The sequence below is a fragment of the Sander vitreus genome, chromosome 8, assembly GCF_031162955.1.
Source record: "Sander vitreus isolate 19-12246 chromosome 8, sanVit1, whole genome shotgun sequence".
Taxonomy (NCBI): Eukaryota; Metazoa; Chordata; class Actinopteri; order Perciformes; family Percidae; genus Sander; species Sander vitreus.
In genome coordinates, this window is record NC_135862.1 from 7,638,242 (window position 1) to 7,655,715 (window position 17,474).

The 17,474-nt window shown below is 38.4% G+C and overlaps 1 protein-coding gene across 1 annotated transcript in view; it reads left to right on the plus strand.

The window, feature by feature from the left end:
- LOC144521658 (ethanolamine kinase 1) overlaps positions 1-5,163 on the plus strand; it is a 28,072-nt gene extending 22,909 nt beyond the window's left edge. The window contains exon 8 of the mRNA XM_078256215.1: positions 5,094-5,163. Coding sequence (XP_078112341.1) covers positions 5,094-5,163 — 70 coding nt within the window. The remainder of the gene's footprint in view (positions 1-5,093) is intronic.
- Positions 5,164-17,474: the final 12,311 nt, after the last annotated feature.

Sequence of the window (17,474 nt, forward strand, 5' to 3'; positions counted from 1 at the left end):
CACTTAACATCATCATACATCACTTAAATACTCACAAATGGAAAAATGTATCCTGCATATTGAATTCAAGCACTCACTATTTTATTACAATGTTTAGACAAACAGGATCTTCATTAGGATTGCCTGACAAATAATTTGTTGGCAGAGAAAATGCAATAAAGGACTGGGAACTTGAGCCCAGAGTGTGGAAATATTTCCCTTTTTTTCCACCAGTGTTTCAAGACTTTGTGTATCTAGAATCTGGCATCAAACAGGCGGGACAAGCACACTTCTTCTTGTAGCATACACACTATTTACACGTGAAAGTCTCTGCCTTTCTTCACTCTTAAACCACAAATCATGAAAAGATGGAAGGCTTTGCTTTCACAAAAGAAATCAGAACTAATTTGTTTTATTTTTTAAATGTATTATGATCCCCGTAGTTATCTTTAAACAAGTCCAGGAGACATTCCTCACTACCAGCAACCAGACAATAAAGTTCAGGAGGGCAAAATGTTTCCCTTCATCCCCACGCTTTCTTCCCTTCTCCCTTCTCTGTGTGCCCCACACCCGCCACAGTTGTGATCATGATCCTAATCACTATTGACATACGGCACCCTCCCCTCTGTGTGGCTTTCCCTGCTCGCTTGTGAGATCAGCGACAGGGCCCCCGCCTCATTTCGATCTGGACCTCGGAGGAAATGTGATCCAGAGGGGTGCCGAGGCACAGAGGCACTATTGTTCCCATGCCGTCGGTCCTCCCTTACATATACGTCTCTCATCCCTGGCTGGGCCACATGCGCCTGCTAGACGTCTGCTCCTCTAAGCCGCCGGCTGAGGTTGTCCTAAAGTGCATGGTGAGGGTCGGGTTACCTTTCTTTAACTGGAGAGTTAGACCTAAATGAGCTCAGAGAACAGTAACAATGGGGAACAAGGTTTGAAAGCATCACTACCCAGCCAACCTCTGTCCCCCAATGCACATACACTCATTCATACACATACGTATATAGGCCTGTATCCTAATTCCCTCTGCCAGCACTGCTTTCAGATTCTTAGTCATTCATGCAGTAAAGAAAGAAACGATATGGATGGCAACGGTCAAGTTTATCCTTTCATCTTTTCCTTTAAATACACAGACAATGAGCACATACCACAGTCATAATAAACTTATGAGACAGACTGTCCTTGCCATTTGTTTAGATAGCATAAAGCAACCGACATTTACATTCAATAGCAAAGCGTTAAGTAATGTTACCGTGGCTTTGTTATTTTGCTGCGAAAGATGTTGATGCCAGGTAACACCAGGATTAGTAATAGCTAACTGACAGTTAGTAAGCTTGTTAGCCTCTCAGAACTTTTTTTCAAGTTTTTTCTTCAATATAAAATGGTGTACAATCCCGAGAACAAAATGCCAGGGGTAATAGAAAGAAGAAACTGTGGGAGCTATTGTGACTAACTAGCGTTAGCATGTCACAGCTAGCTAGCATGCTTGTGGTTATCTCTCCAGCTATACAGTAGTTACACCAACTAACTTTTTTGCTATTAAGAGGTATTCTCCAAAACAAGCTTACACGCACAAAACAAAATATCTGTCTCTTTAGATGCTCAACTTTCTTCACAAGCTAGCTGCTTACTTTGTCCATCCACCATTCGGTGCGGGGCAGTTACAATGAGTGTATAATAATGTAGGCTACTTTATTTTTTATTTTATTTGGGACTTCATTTTTTCATTCACACACACACACACACACACACACACACACACACACACACACATCATCTGTGAAAAATTGATGTTAGGGCTTCTGCGGTTTGCGTAAGGATGTAAACTGGGTCCTCTTCAGTCCACACTCTGTACCTGGTCTGCCCGGGACTTGAACCACCTACACTCTGGTTCCAAAGCCAAGTCCCTATATGGACTGAGCTACGGCAGCCCATTGCCGAAAAGCAAAGTTGGGAGATAATTCTCTGTGGGTTAGTTACTGCAAGACCTTTTTTCACATCAAATGTACCCAAACGTTACCTTATAGCTTCACCACACCGTTTTATTTCCCTTAACTTAAGAGAACACACAACACTCTAGCACTAGCTTTATGCTTTTGTAAAGTTCTTTTTGAGGAAAGTGATAGGAAATTAGAGTTAAACCCTGATTATGTGTGTGTGTGTGTGTGTGTATATGTGTGTGTGTGTGTGTGTGTGTGTGTGTGTGTGTGTGTGTGTTTCCTCTCACTGTTATCCCCCTGAGCCAAATCTCTGCAGACTTCCCAATGAGTGACAGGCGTCGCCCAGGCCTTGTGCTTTAACCAAGGCCAGATGTAGATGTGACAATAGAGAGCCACAAGGGGAATGCAAACCCGCCCTCCCTCTACCGTTCATATTTACTTTCCTTATATGATTTAATTCATGTGTTGAAAGTGTCTGCGAGTCAGCGGTTTAGATTTGTGGATGTGTTGGCAAGGTGAGCTGTTATTTGACAAAGACATTATTATGAGGAAATGACTGAGGAGGAGGCCCACTGTTTGGAATAGCCTGACTGCAAAATTGAGGGACTTGTGCACAAAAGCACATTGTGAAAAGGAATACCTGCTTTGGAGGGAATTCATTTTCCCCTACTTCTGCTAAATAGAAAAACGTCTCAGTTTCATCTCTGATGATGATAAATGTTAAGCACGCTAGTTTTAGGTGTCGGCCTTAATAAAAATAGGGATGAATGGGATCACCTGTGAAGGTTGCTGTTCTTTTAAATGGGTATACTCAACTATAATTTGACGGTGTGGGCACAACGGGTAATTAGATTAGCAGAACAAAAGTATTAGTATTAGTACTATGACTAGTGACTTTTTTGTTTCATTTTTTTTGGATAAGCTGACATTGAGGCTCTTTTCACTTTTTAACTTACTGAATATCCATTTAATGACTTTTTAGATTTAAAAAGTTGTTTTCAATTATTTATTTTACCCTTCTAGTGTAAAGTAGAACTAGTGTCAGTAATGTGAATGAGGACATTTCATTGATAGTATGGTGCTGCTTAAATGTAAAATGTGTATTATGGTATTTCTCACAAACTAAGGATGGAAACCTTTTATAGAGGCAATCTTTTATTCGAAATGCTATGGATCGACAAGACAGAAAATAACAAAGAGCAGACACAGTCCAACTCTGACAATAATTAGAAAGCAGTTTTACCCAGAGATACAGGTGGGGAACAGAGTGATGGAACAAATAAATGCCATGTGTCTGAACTATTATTATTATTATTATTATTATTATTATTATTATTATTAGAGAAAACTGATTCGGCATTACTGCATATATTCACTTCCAAATATGAGTCTACAGATTTTTGCCAAAGGCCTGATATGTCAAAGTGAACTTAGTTTAAGTAGTTTAAATATCTGCAACAAACATTAAATACAGACAAAATATTGTCTGATCACTTCAGAAAAAAAAATCATCCTTGTCCATCCACCCATATATTCTCAGGATCGCCAGTGTTCAGCATGCTGGCCAAACGACTACATCTGCATATTCCTGTGTAAATACTGACAACATTTGAATTGATTCTCTAAATTGCCACCTTTTGATATGTACAGAGTATTTTATTAAGGTGTCATTCAAGGAGGAAGTTCTCATTTCCTTTTCAAAACCATAAATAATTGCACTGCAGAAGCCTGAAAACCAAATCTGACACAAGAGAAGATGGAAAGTTATTGCATTATTGGATCCAAACGTTTATGCTCAAATTCCATTTATTTTGACAAAACCTGGTTTAATTAAAAGTTAAATGGTGATTCAGTAAATACTTCCATTCATGTAGGCTACTCTATATACAGTATAATGAAAGAGCTGTATGCCAGATAATGGACAGAGCTTTACTTGTGTGTCATTCACAGGGTGCTTACAGTATGTGTATGAAAACATTTTGTAAACATCTCTGGCATGACAAAAAGGCCATCCTAAAAAAGCTAATGAGAAACTTTAGTTCTATGCAAGAAGTTAACTTTTTTTTTTTTTTAACTTTAAAGTGCCTTGGACTAAGTTTGTCATAGAGACAGAAAATTACACTTTAAATTTTTATTTATTTATGTGTGTAGCATCAATAACATATATTGTAAATGTAAATGTCAGTGACACGTGGGACAAGAAGGAGACAGTTAGGTTTAGGAAAAGATCGTGGGTGGAGTTATTAAATGTACGTTTCAGTAACGGGACACAAACCACAGTCTCCTGGGTGAAAGTCCTATGTTGTTTGACCCATCCACCACCCCAACAAACCTCCTTATGCGGCATTTCAGGTTTTCATACTAGTCGCTACCATTGTCGCTCTTAAAGGGCAAATCCGGCGCAAAATGAACCTAGGGGTTAATAACACGTATACCGAGCATAATGAGGGTCCCGAAGCATTGAGAACTTTGGAAGTGTACAGACAGTTTATTAAAAAGATAGTTTATAAAGACAGTACCGTTCGGTATACAGGCAGGAGCTATCTTGAGAAAACAGTCATGACCAGTCACATGACGAACGCCGTGCAACCAGTAACCAGTAACAGCTCAAGAACGGTGTTCGTCGTTCGACTGGTCATGACTGTTTTCCCAAGATGGCGCCCACCTGTATACGTGAATAGTACCCTCATTATGCTACCGTGGAAGTGTGGTGCTATTTTGAGCCTTGTTAGTGGTATCGAAATAGTGACTTTTTACTTTACCCGTGCCCCGACGACTAGCGTTATAAGCTAATTAGCGGTTTGCTATAAAACTGATCACATTCGATTAGCATGAAAACAGATCCCAGAGAACGGTCGACTCGGTACACATGTTATTAACCCCTAGTTTAATTTTGTGCCGGATTTGTTCTTTAATACTACGTCATCTTAAAGTGCCGCAGAGCTGCTGCTCTGCCTGGTGCGTTCCATACAGATACTAAAGGTTTCTTTTTGCGTCATATCTGACGCTGAGAGCCACTGCCCAAGCTTCCGTATTTGATGAGTTGGGATTGAGAATGGCTTGACCGTAAACTTCTAACAAGGATGGTAAAACATTAAGAGCTGTATTAAGAGCTTTGTAGAAAAATCTTCTCTGATCAGTTTTTTTCTTTGTTCTCTGCTCTCCTCACAGATATGCCATGGCACGATTCAACTTCTACTTTGAGAAAAAAGATGAATATTTTGGATTGACAATAATCTAGAATCTGAGGATAAAGGACCAGAGTCCAAGAAGAGTAACTAAAGTCCTTCTTTGTCAAATCATACAGTACTGTGGAAGGCATAGAATAAGCTTAGACACATGCTCCCCATTGTTTGTTATTTCAGGCTGTAGTATGAGATAATATGTTTTGCTATCACTGTGATTTTTAAAATATTTGTTTAACCACAGCCAGTATGCCGATAAGCCTTTTTGGCAAATTGAGACAGAGATCGTGCCAGAAACACATTAATTGTTCCCACATTTAGCCGAGTCGTATAAAGCCACAAAAAATGAGGCTGATCATAAAACCCATAAGCGGGTTATTTGCATGCTTATTCAGTGTGTACCACAGCTCTGATGGAAAACAAGTTTCCATTTCGGCTTATTGACTGTACAAAGTATTGCATTATTTTAAATCCTTATCTTTTCTAAGGACTACTGTTGTAAAGGATATTTTTATATACCTTACAGAATGTTCACGAATCATACAGTATTCTGCAAATTTGAAAATACATTGCAAATTCATCATTATTTAAGTGCTAAAACAACGTGTTTAAAAACAGTGAATTAGGTTTGTGGAGCAATATATAAATCATGTCAAATTGGTCCTAATTTTAGTGAAATGCTCAGAGAGTCAGACATTTGTTCAAATTACAAAACGGTTTCAGCATCCAGAAATATTCACTGTATAAAAGCATCTTTGCTCACTGACGGATGGAAAGTGCTGTTACTACGCTTGTCTTTCATTGCACTTCCAACAGACACTGTTCACAGTGCCATAGCAAGGCAAACACAACGACGGCCTTTGGAATAAATAATTGGTAAGTTTGATTTACTTGTGCTACTTAACTATAATACTGACTATTATCAGTGCTTTCACAACTAAATTAAACTCAACACATTAACTTAATGAGATCCAGATGCTTTTTTGTTATTGTAGTTCTCTGAAAAGGTTTCCTTGAAGGACACTGTAATTATGGTGTATTTGTCAGAGATGGGGACTCGAGTCTGAGACTCGGACTCGAGTCGCACTTAAGTCACACAAACAGCTGACTTCAGACTTGACTCGGACTCAACCCAAAAGACTTCAGACTTGACTTGCGACTCGACCCAAAAGACTTCAGACTTGACTCGGACTCGAGCTTCGAGACTCGTCAACAACCTGTTTTCATGCAATTATTGCTTTTTAAATCAAAATGTATTCATGTATTTCTATTTTCTTTTATTGGCGCATATACGTTGGGGAAATGTATGACGAACTGTATGTCCCCTGCCCTTTGCCATAATGTGCAACGTAACGCATGCGCCTATGTGCGCGCACTCACATATCAAAATATGCATTGCCGATGGCGACACCAAATCCTCCTGGAGTTGTGTCTTTTCTCATTAGTTTTGCTTTCAATAACTTCGTAAACAGTGGCAGTAAGCGAACAGCTACATGCAAGGTGTGTGGCACCAAGATAAATGATGCCGGATCAACAACGTCGGACTTCATCAGGCATCTCAAAACGCACCCAGATAGGTCAGTCACTCACACACTAATGTGAAAAGAGATGTTACATTTAGCATATATCGTCACAGGTAACAAGCTAACCATCGCAAAGTGTTGTGCTAATGCTGGGAACAGGCAAATTGTATCTTATAATTAGTAGTTGCTGAGGCTAAGAAATCCATGGCGCACAGGAGGCGGGATGCAGGGATCCATCTCCCCAGGAACAAACGCTGTGTCGGGTGGGCAAACTCATGTGATGCGTAATTCATCCGTGGATGATTTGTAGGCTATTAAGTGAACAAGGTGTACCCGGTCCACCAAACACTGGGCCATCTTGACTGTCTTAATTCTGCACATATTTCTGTTACTGTAGTCCTATTTACTATTTCATTATTTCATCCATGCGTGGCACAGTGGATCCGTGCGCGCTGTCACCTGCCGTGGAGACGCTGGCCTCACTAACCTCTCCTCCTCTGAGTTGGAGGCGCGAGGGAGACTTGATTTCCACTTCGACATTAGACAGTTTTTTGAGTGAAAGAGACGTTACATTTAGCATATATCACCACAGGTAACAAGCTAACCATCGCAAAGTGTTGTGCTAATGCTGGGAACATGCAAATTGTATCTTTATAGTTGTATCCATATGATGTGACATATTTAGGTTAATATTTCACCAGGTCCGAGGGCTAGAGGGATGTGTTAAGTAGACCCCATAAAGTTATCCTACAAATGATTTTGATACTGTACTGTTTGGATGGTAGCTACAGGACATGTTTTGAATTCATAGGATTTAACAATACAGTGTTAGGGACAGATCAGATGGCCAGAGACTTGAGACTTGACTTGGACTTTTGGCAAAAGACTTGAGACTTGACATGAACTTGCCCCTCAAAGACTTGAGACTTGACTTGGACTTCCACAAAATGACTTGTGACCATCTCTGGTATTTGTATGTGTTTGCACAATTAATTTGTTTCTCATTGCTTTTTACACTATAGCCTACAACTATGGAGACACGCTGTATCATCTGCCTCCTCTTGGATACCTGTTGCACGTCATTAACTTGCCAGTGTCCCCAATGTTCACCAAATAAGTGCCCTAATAACTGTTTAAAATTCAGCCCAGTGTATAATGCAATAATGGACAATGTACATGATTTAATGTATAAAGTGTTACTGAACTAAGAAGAGTTCAAAGTAGGGACCACTACACTGTAAAACAGAAATGTGTTACAATATCTTTTTCTTTAATTAAATATATACGTTGTATTAATTTCAAGCAAATTCCACTTCAGATCTTATTAACATGAGTTGACCCGACTTTAAGTACTGAGTTGAATGCATGTACTGCTGAGAGTTCACTGAACTCATTGAATTCTTTCTAAAGAAAAATCATTAGCATATTATACTTCCCAGCATGCATTGCTTTAGAAGTAAAACTCCACAGTGACCCTTCTTTGTGTGTGAGAGATGAAGAAAATGGAAAACTGCTGGTTCTTTAATGCATGTCAAGATAAGTCATGGTTGTTTCCTTTTCATCAACCACAATGAAGGTAAGCTTTGCACTATAATTCAGTATATATTCCTATGATATCAGGTCACTGGGAGCAGCCTGCATCTTGTGTTTTTACTATACGGTGCTTCAATAGCTGCCACAGCTGTGCAGTCTAAATCGGAGAAAATGTGAATGGAAAGCAAATCTGTTTGCAATGGTTGTCAGCGTGACTGAACAGTTGTTGATTCAACTTAATATCTGAAATTGAATGTATTTACATCAGTTGTCTTTACATGAGAGAAGACTTAGACTTAGATTTAAACTATTTACTCATCTTTAGCTCAATAACTCACATTTTGAGGCAGCAGGGAAACTTGAAGTTGAACCAGCTTAAAATGATTTACAGTGTAGAAGGAGGTCTTTTCCACAGCAGACATTTTGACTTGTCTTACCAGGAAAAGCACAAGTGTAACTAATAACATTAATGATGGGTCTGTTCCATTTAGGTTCATTTATGGATGCTAGGAAGCCAGCATGAATTCCTACAGTAGAACTGCAATACATTTGTAGAATGAACTGTATAGCCACAATTATTATAATTCAACTGGTGCTTTTTCTGCTATGACAAGTCAAAATATTTTTCATGAAAATGGCCTATAGTGTCAGTCTCGATTACGTTTGGAGAAAAAAGTATTTTTCCCTGGATTACTTTGTTTAAACATATCCTCATACCAGCGACAGGTTCACGTTGTGAAACAATCACAGTTTTGAACACGTTAACGTTAGGTTTACGAAAAAACAAACATGGTTTGGGTTAAAATATTGCTATTAGTTGGCACTGGCTTAAGTTACATACGTAAATTAAGTAGATTAAGTATGTGACGTAAATTAGGTATTTTACTTTTGGTTTCACACGGGACACACACAGCGGTCTTCTGGGGGAAAAGTCCTGTGTTTGTGTGACCCATTCATGCACCCTGAGGTGCTGCTCATGAACTCCTCTCCAAAACCAGACGTCAAAAATATGGTTCGTCATTCACTCAAATGCTCTTCATTTATTTGAAACATAAAAGCTAAATTGACACTGCAAAAAACTTTCTTCTTCTCTTCTGTAAGGAGTGCTCTCAACATCAGAAACAGGTGTTTTCTATGCTTCAAACCTACATAAAAGTAAGAATATAAATCATAAACAAAACAATATTCAGAGACAGACATGAGCTGTGTAATTAATAGGTTCCACACATGTCAAATTTAACTTTTTACTCTATGATCTGAGGCTAGAAGATATTTTAAGATGAAAAGCTTCTTCTTTGTTCGAAGGTGGCTCAAAGTGATCAAAGTGCTTTCTAATGTGGTAAATGTGGCTAATCCCACCTTGGATCAATAGGTGTGCATATTTACATATGAGGCAGAACTGCTGGGGACAAGTGTGCAAGTGAATTACTGACACATTAATATAAATGTCACACTTACTGTAGTTCTAAAATGACCTTACTGCAACACCAATTTTTTTGTACCTTTCCAGTGTAAAGTAGAAAAAGTGTCAGTAATGTGAATGAGGGCATTTCATTGATAGTACAGTGCTGCTTAAATGTAAAATGTGTTTTACGGAATTTATCACAAACTAAGGAGGGAAAACTCTTATAGAGGCAATTGTTGATTCTTAAAAATTCTTATTCTTAAACTACCCAACAACTGCTAGACCTACAAGTACAGCTGAAATGATTAGACAGTCGATTGACAGAACTGTTTTGATCATTCCCAGTTTCTAAAATGTGCATTGAGTACTTTGACTTTAAATACTTTAAGTACATTTTCCTGATTATACTTACATACTTTTACTTAAGCAATATTTCCAATGCAGGACTTTTACTTGTAACAGAGTATTTTTACAGTGTGATATAAGTACTTTAAGTTAAGGATTTGAATACTTTTTCCTCCACTGGTTTATACACAACACATTTGCATTACCCAAATACATACGGTAAGAAATTGCCACCTGGATTATGTCCACTGGTGACATGTTGCTTCAATGCAAAGTGGTGCAACCTTGCAACACAGTCTCAAGGCAGTTTGTGAAATGGTCACATCATTTTTAATCTATTGATTTGTGTACATGGACACGTTTATCTCATTTTCTTCGTGATGGCCAGCACGTTTTTTAAACTGAGGTATTTCAATGGGAAGCATCTTTTGTGATCACAGCACGATTCTTTCTGTCAGTCGGGTTTCGTGATCACAGCACGATTCTTTCTGTCAGTCGGGTGTCGTGATCACAGCATGATTCTTTCTGTCAGTCGGCCATGAAACGAACACGATTGCCGAAAATTCCGTGACGTGGAAATGTGACACGTGGGACACGATCCCCAGTCTCCTGGGTGAAAGTCTTGTGTTGTTTGACCCATCCACCTCCCCAACCAACCTCCCTACGCGGATTTTCGGCCTTTCATACTACTCGCTACCGTAGTCACTCTTAATACATTAGTTTTAAAAAACGTGCTGCCCATCACGAAAAAATTAGATAAACGTGTTCGTGTACACAAATCAATAGATTAAATTACGTGACCATTTCACGAACTGCCGTGAGACTGGGTTGAACCTTGTAATACTGCAGTGAAAGTTTGTGGAGACGATGGAGGGGTGGATGGCAGAGCATACAATGCTCATTAGTTCGACTCTCTAATCCTTCAAATCTGCATTGACTTTTCAAAATTAAACCAAGACCACAACCTTTCTCAAAATGTAACCAAGTGCTTTGGTTGCCTAGCCTTGTGATGTATTTGCCATTACCACAATATTTCCAGAACCTTCACCAAGTGCTTTGAGTTGCCCAAACATAATGATGAAGCCCTTAATCACGCTTTAGATGCCAGGAGCAGATACTGGAGGAAAAACAAGTGAAAAACTTTTAGAGTAAAGTTGAACAATGTCTCTACAGGGTCCAAGGTTTTAGTAGCTGTTCTGGAGCTTTTGATCATATGGCATTACCTTCATCAGAAGATTGCTCGTATGCAATTGTATGCTCAAATTTTCATTTTTACGAACGCCTTAGGGACTTCTCATCCATTTTGGCTTAAAAAAATTGAGATTGAATGTTTATTCTTGACTTGAGTAACAGCAGTTGACAAAAGAACAGAGTTATGATTTTGCATTTCATTTATTTATTCATTTAACAGGGACAATGCTCATTAATCAACAGCAAAGCAACGGTAAATGAGCCAGATTTAGCTCAGCAGGCTAATTGTCATATGTTGTCCCTGGCCAGTTTGAAAATGGCAACCTAAAAACAGAAAAGAAAAGTGCATTAAAATGACAATACAGTCAACATAATCTATGCATCATTGTGTTTCCTCCGAAACATATTAGTATTGAACATTATCCATGGAAGAGAAATGGAGAGAACACAATCTGATAATTCACACAGAAAGTGTTTTAAAGAGAAACATTCTGCAGTGTAAAGGGGGAAGTGACCAAGTAATCTTAGCTCTACAGAGATTCAAACATGAAAAACCGAATATGTGTTTACATTTTAATGTGTTGACATCTTACATTATGTTTGCCACCTACTTGCATGGAATGAAGATACGTTCAAGTGTGACACTTATCAGTTTGAGCGTTGAGTTTGTCTTGTAAACAAACAGGTCGCCTGTAGAGCTTCACACCATTTTCAACAGTGATCAATAGGTTTGTGTATAGTCAATAAAAGAAACACATCAGACTGTGCAAAATGGAGGCCACATGCTTGGATATGTCAATAAGTGCCCTCTTCTGCATAACTGTGTCTCGCATCTTTAACTGCGAGGGAAGCACAAAAGGGAGTATGATTGTAGGAAGGATTATGGTGGGTGAAATGAGGGGAGGGCTCGCAACAATGACGTTCTTTACCTTCTCATGGTCGCACACAGTTCCACTCATCAAGGCTGCAGCCATGTCTTTGAGTCAAACAATCCAGTTGCTTTCAAAGTGCATTTTTCGTTAAACATATAATATTTAATTAGTGGACTAATGCACTTAAAAAGACCCAAGGACTTTGCCTCAAAAAGGAAAAAATGGCCTTTTGTCCATTGCCAATCCAAAAAAGAGCTGTAGATTTTTTCTTTTACTTATTATAGTTTAAAGAAAAAAGAAGTATAGGCCTGTATGCAATGTTTCAAAGACATTGAAACTCAAACGCAACTAAAGCATCTCTTTTCAAAGGCCTTTTGTTTGTACCCTCGTTTATTCAAATATTGCATTTAGCTTTTTCGTTGAAGGTCTCCCAAGGCTGCTGACCCTTGGAATTCTAATAACACACCCAATTTATAATTGTCATCAATTTTCATTTGCTACAAACGGTCCGACAATGTAGTCAAGGAAAGGCTTTACACTACACTTTCAAAAGTTTCTTAGAATATTGAACACAGTTAAAAACTGTAATTACCCAGTTCATATTGTCCATATTCTGTAGGAACAACCATCAATGCGTTTGGAAATATAAAGTGTATCACTCCATTGTTTCAGAGTACTTTTAGCTACACTAGCGTTATGGCTTAAGAGATGTCAAAGTTGGTCTGTCTGTCAGCCTTTGTAGACCTTCATGGTCCTTTTCCTTGAGTCTCATCATGAGGTTAACATTTGTGGTTTTTAATGAAATGTCTCAACAACTATTAGATGGATTGCCATGAAATTTGGTACAGACTTTCATGTTCCCTTGGGATGAATTGTAATGACTTTGTTGATCACCTGACTTTTTTTTTTATCTAGCACCCTCATTGCTTTGGTTTGTGACATATACTTGCGCAACTAATGCCATCAGCCCCAGCTGTATTTTCTGTTTATTGCTAATTAGCAAATATTAGCATGCAACATGCTGAGTCGCTAGCATGGCTGTAGACTTTAGATCTTGTTTCCCAGAAAAGGAGGTCCAAGACTTTTTTTGTATGTTCACAAGAGGGAAAGAACATCTTTAATCAAAAAAACAAACCACTGCAAAAATGCAATTGTTAGGATAATTTCATTATCAAAGGATAGACAGGACCACTGAAGATATATTAAAGTTCATTTATACTTGTGAACACAAGGAGGCAGTTACAGTACTCACAGCATGAGTACAGAAGTGACCTAATAAAAAGCTCTCTACAGCCGCTTTTTATAATACCAAGTGAAATGCAATAAATCATGATACAGAGTTGATGTCGTCAATTGTTATCTTGTCAGAGTCGATGACCTCTCCCCTCTCTGGTCTGGGAGGGCATGTGTGCCCTCAGGAACACACCGTGCTTAGACAAGGACAAAACAGTGGCTCCCATGTTATCTTGTGAGTTCAAGTAGTGTTATGGTTTCTTAATATGCAAATAGTTTGATTTAACAAACAGAGGAAGAAAAGAAGAGTTGTTGTTATAGTTATTTTTTTTCCTCTAACAGCAATTTATATATATTTTTTTCATAAGAAAATAAATGACAGTGTGCCTGACCACAATTAATCCTAACCTTTCAATGAACTTACTCTTGACTTAATGTAGCATTTCCATTATTAAACCTGTCTTTTCATGTCTAAGTTGTACGTAACCTGAAAGTCTAAAACAAACGTTCACTCTTCAATTAAATGTAGACAACTTTTTACCTGCAAAATGACTCAAACAGTGCTCATTGTGGAACATGGTCAGCTCAATGAAAGAGCGAGGGTCATTCATTCAATCATGACATTAAATCAAAAGCATTTGAATGATTAAGCATCATAAGCGCTTGTCTCAAAGAGGATGGTCATTATGTGCGCATTAATGAGTAGTGGAGCCTCCATGATCATAAACAGGTTGCTTTGATGCCTCATTGTACAAGCCTATCCAACAAGTCTGAAGGGGGCTCCTCCTTTGTAATAACAATTTATAATTATCTTGATCTGAAAGGCCTGATCGGTGAGGACAAGAAAGGAAAAAAAGAAAGGATCTTGTTTTCTGTACTCTTCAAGATGGTTTTTAAAAATCAAAAAGTGAATTTGCCGAGAGGGCCCATTCGAGACGAGCCTTTCATGAAGAAAGCGTGTCATTATGCCTCATCATCACCACACACACCAAACCCACAAGAAAAGAAAGGTACAGTCAAAGTCTGTGTAATCACTGCTCAGTTCATCACCATGTCAGTTTCTCCCTCACTGAAGAAGAACACTTGGCACGGTAACTGGGCAAGCTGTCAATGTGTGTCAATATGTGCAGAGTAATGTAACGTAAGAGTAATGTAAGAGCAGGATGTTTTCACATTCTGCACTGCTGCGCTCACCTTAAATCTCAGTTTGAGATGTGTTCATACCAACATGAATTTGTGACATAACAACTAGTGGTCCAATGGTCCAATATGCAGCTGTAAAAAAAGAAATTAAAAGTGCATTGAAATGACAATACAGTCAACATAATCTATGCATCATCGTGTTTCCTCCGAAACATATTAGTATTGAACATTATCCATGTTAGAGAAACGGAGAGAACACGATCTGATAATTCACACAGAAAGTTTTTTAAAGAGAAACATTCTGCAGCTTTTTTTATGAATATACTCAAAATATGCCAGGTAAAGAAGTCAATCAACCACATTTTTACACACAGTATATCATTAGAGAGAGCATTAAAGGTTGAGAGGTTAAAGCTTTCCAGACCAGTTGGGGCAGTGTAAAGGGGGAAGTGACCAAGTAATCTTAGCTCTACAGAGATTCAAACATGAAAAACCGAATATGTGTTTACATTTTAATGTGTTGACATCTTACATTATGTTTGCCACCTACTTGCATGGAATGAAGATACGTTCAAGTGTGACACTTATCAGTTTGAGCGTTGAGTTTGTCTTGTAAACAAACAGGTCGCCTGTAGAGCTTCACACCATTTTCAACAGTGATCAATAGGTTTGTGTGTAGTCAATAAAACAAACACATCAGACTGTGCAAAATGGAGGCCACATGCTTGGATATGTCAATGAGTGCCCTCTTCTGCATAACTGTGGCTCGCATCTTTAACTGCGAGGGAAGCACAAAAGGGAGTATGATTGTGGGGAGGGCTCGCAACAATGATGTTCTTTACCTTCTCATGGTCGCACACAGTTCCACTCATCAAGGCTGCAGCCATGTCTTTGAGTCAAACAATCCAGCTGCTTTCAAAGTGCATTTTTCGTTAAACATATAATATTTAATTAGTGGACTAATGCACTTAAAAAGACCCAAGGACTTTGCCTCAAAAAGGAAAAAATGGCCTTTTGTCCATTGCCAATCCAAAAAAGAGCTGTAGATTTTTTCTTTTACTTATTATAGTTTAAAGAAAAAAGAAGTATAGGCCTGTATGCAATGTTTCAAAGACATTGAAACTCAAACGCAACTAAAGCATCTCTTTTCAAAGGCCTTTTGTTTGTACCCTCGTTTATTCAAATATTGCATTTAGCTTTTTCGTTGAAGGTCTCCCAAGGCTGCTGACCCTTGGAATTCTAATAACACACCCAATTTATAATTGTCATCAATTTTCATTTGCTACAAACGGTCCGACAATGTAGTCAAGGAAAGGCTTTACACTACACTTTCAAAAGTTTCTCAGAATATTGAAAACAGTTAAAAACACATACTTTCTATTTTTTCTATCCATCTTTCTCTGTTATATAAATCCTACCACCTTTTCAATTTGTGAGCATCTAAAAACAAATGCCGATGTTCTTCATTCATTTGGATTAATTTGTAATTACCCAGTTCATATTGTCCATATTCTGTAGGAACAACCATCAATGCGTTTGGAAATATAAAGTGTATCACTCCATTGTTTCAGAGTACTTTTAGCTACACTAGCGTTATGGCTTAAGAGATGTCAAAGTTGGTCTGTCTGTCAGCCTTTGTAGACCTTCATGGTCCTTTTCCTTGAGTCTCATCATGAGGTTAACATTTGTGGTTTTTAATGAAATGTCTCAACAACTATTAGATGGATTGCCATGAAATTTGGTACAGACTTTCATGTTCCCTTGGGATGAATTGTAATGACTTTGTTGATCACCTGACTTTTTTTTTTTATCTAGCACCCTCATTGCTTTGGTTTGTGACATATACTTGCGCAACTAATGCCATCAGCCCCAGCTGTATTTTCTGTTTATTGCTAATTAGCAAATATTAGCATGCAACATGCTGAGTCGCTAGCATGGCTGTAGGCTTTAGATCTTGTTTCCCAGAAAAGGAGGTCCAAGACTTTTTTTGTATGTTCACAAGAGGGAAAGAACATCTTTAATCAAAAAAACAAACCACTGCAAAAATGCAATTGTTAGGATAATTTCATTATCAAAGGATAGACAGGACCACTGAAGATATATTAAAGTTCATTTATACTTGTGAACACAAGGAGGCAGTTACAGTACTCACAGCATGAGTACAGAAGTGACCTAATAAAAAGCTCTCTACAGCCGCTTTTTATAATACCAAGTGAAATGCAATAAATCATGATACAGAGTTGATGTCGTCAATTGTTATCTTGTCAGAGTCGATGACCTCTCCCCTCTCTGGTCTGGGAGGGCATGTATGCCCTCAGGAACACACCGTGCGAGGGAAGCACAAAAGGGAGACAAGGACAAAACAGTGGCTCTTTTTTTTCCTCTAACAGCAATTTATATATATTTTTTTTCATAAGAAAATAAATGACAGTGTGCCTGACCACAGTTAATCCTAACCTTTCAATGAACTTACTCTTGACTTAATGTAGCATTTCCATTATTAAACCTGTCTTTTCATGTCTAAGTTGTACGTAACCTGAAAGTCTAAAACAAACGTTCACTCTTCAATTAAATGTAGACAACTTTTTACCTGCAAAATGACTCAAACAGTGCTCATTGTGGAACATGGTCAGCTCAATGAAAGAGCGAGGGTCATTCATTCAATCATGACATTAAATCAAAAGCATTTTGATCGGTGAGGACAAGAAAGGAAAAAAAGAAAGGATCTTGTTTCCTGTACTCTTCAAGATGGTTTTTAAAAATCTGTGAAAGTGAATTTGCCGAGAGGGCCCATTCGAGACGAGCCTTTCATGAAGAAAGCATGTCATTATGCCTCATCATCACCACACACACCAAACCCACAAGAAAAGAAAGCTACAGTCAAAGTCTGTGTAATCACTGCTCAGTTCATCACCATGTCAGTTTCTCCCTCACTGAAGAAGAACACTTGGCACGGTAACTGGGCAAGCTGTCAATGTGTGTCAATATGTGCAGAGTAATGTAACGTAAGAGTAATGTAAGAACAGGATGTTTTCACATTCTGCACTGCTGCGCTCACCTTAAATCTCAGTTTGAGATGTGTTCATACCAACATGAATTTGTGACATAACAACTAGTGGTCC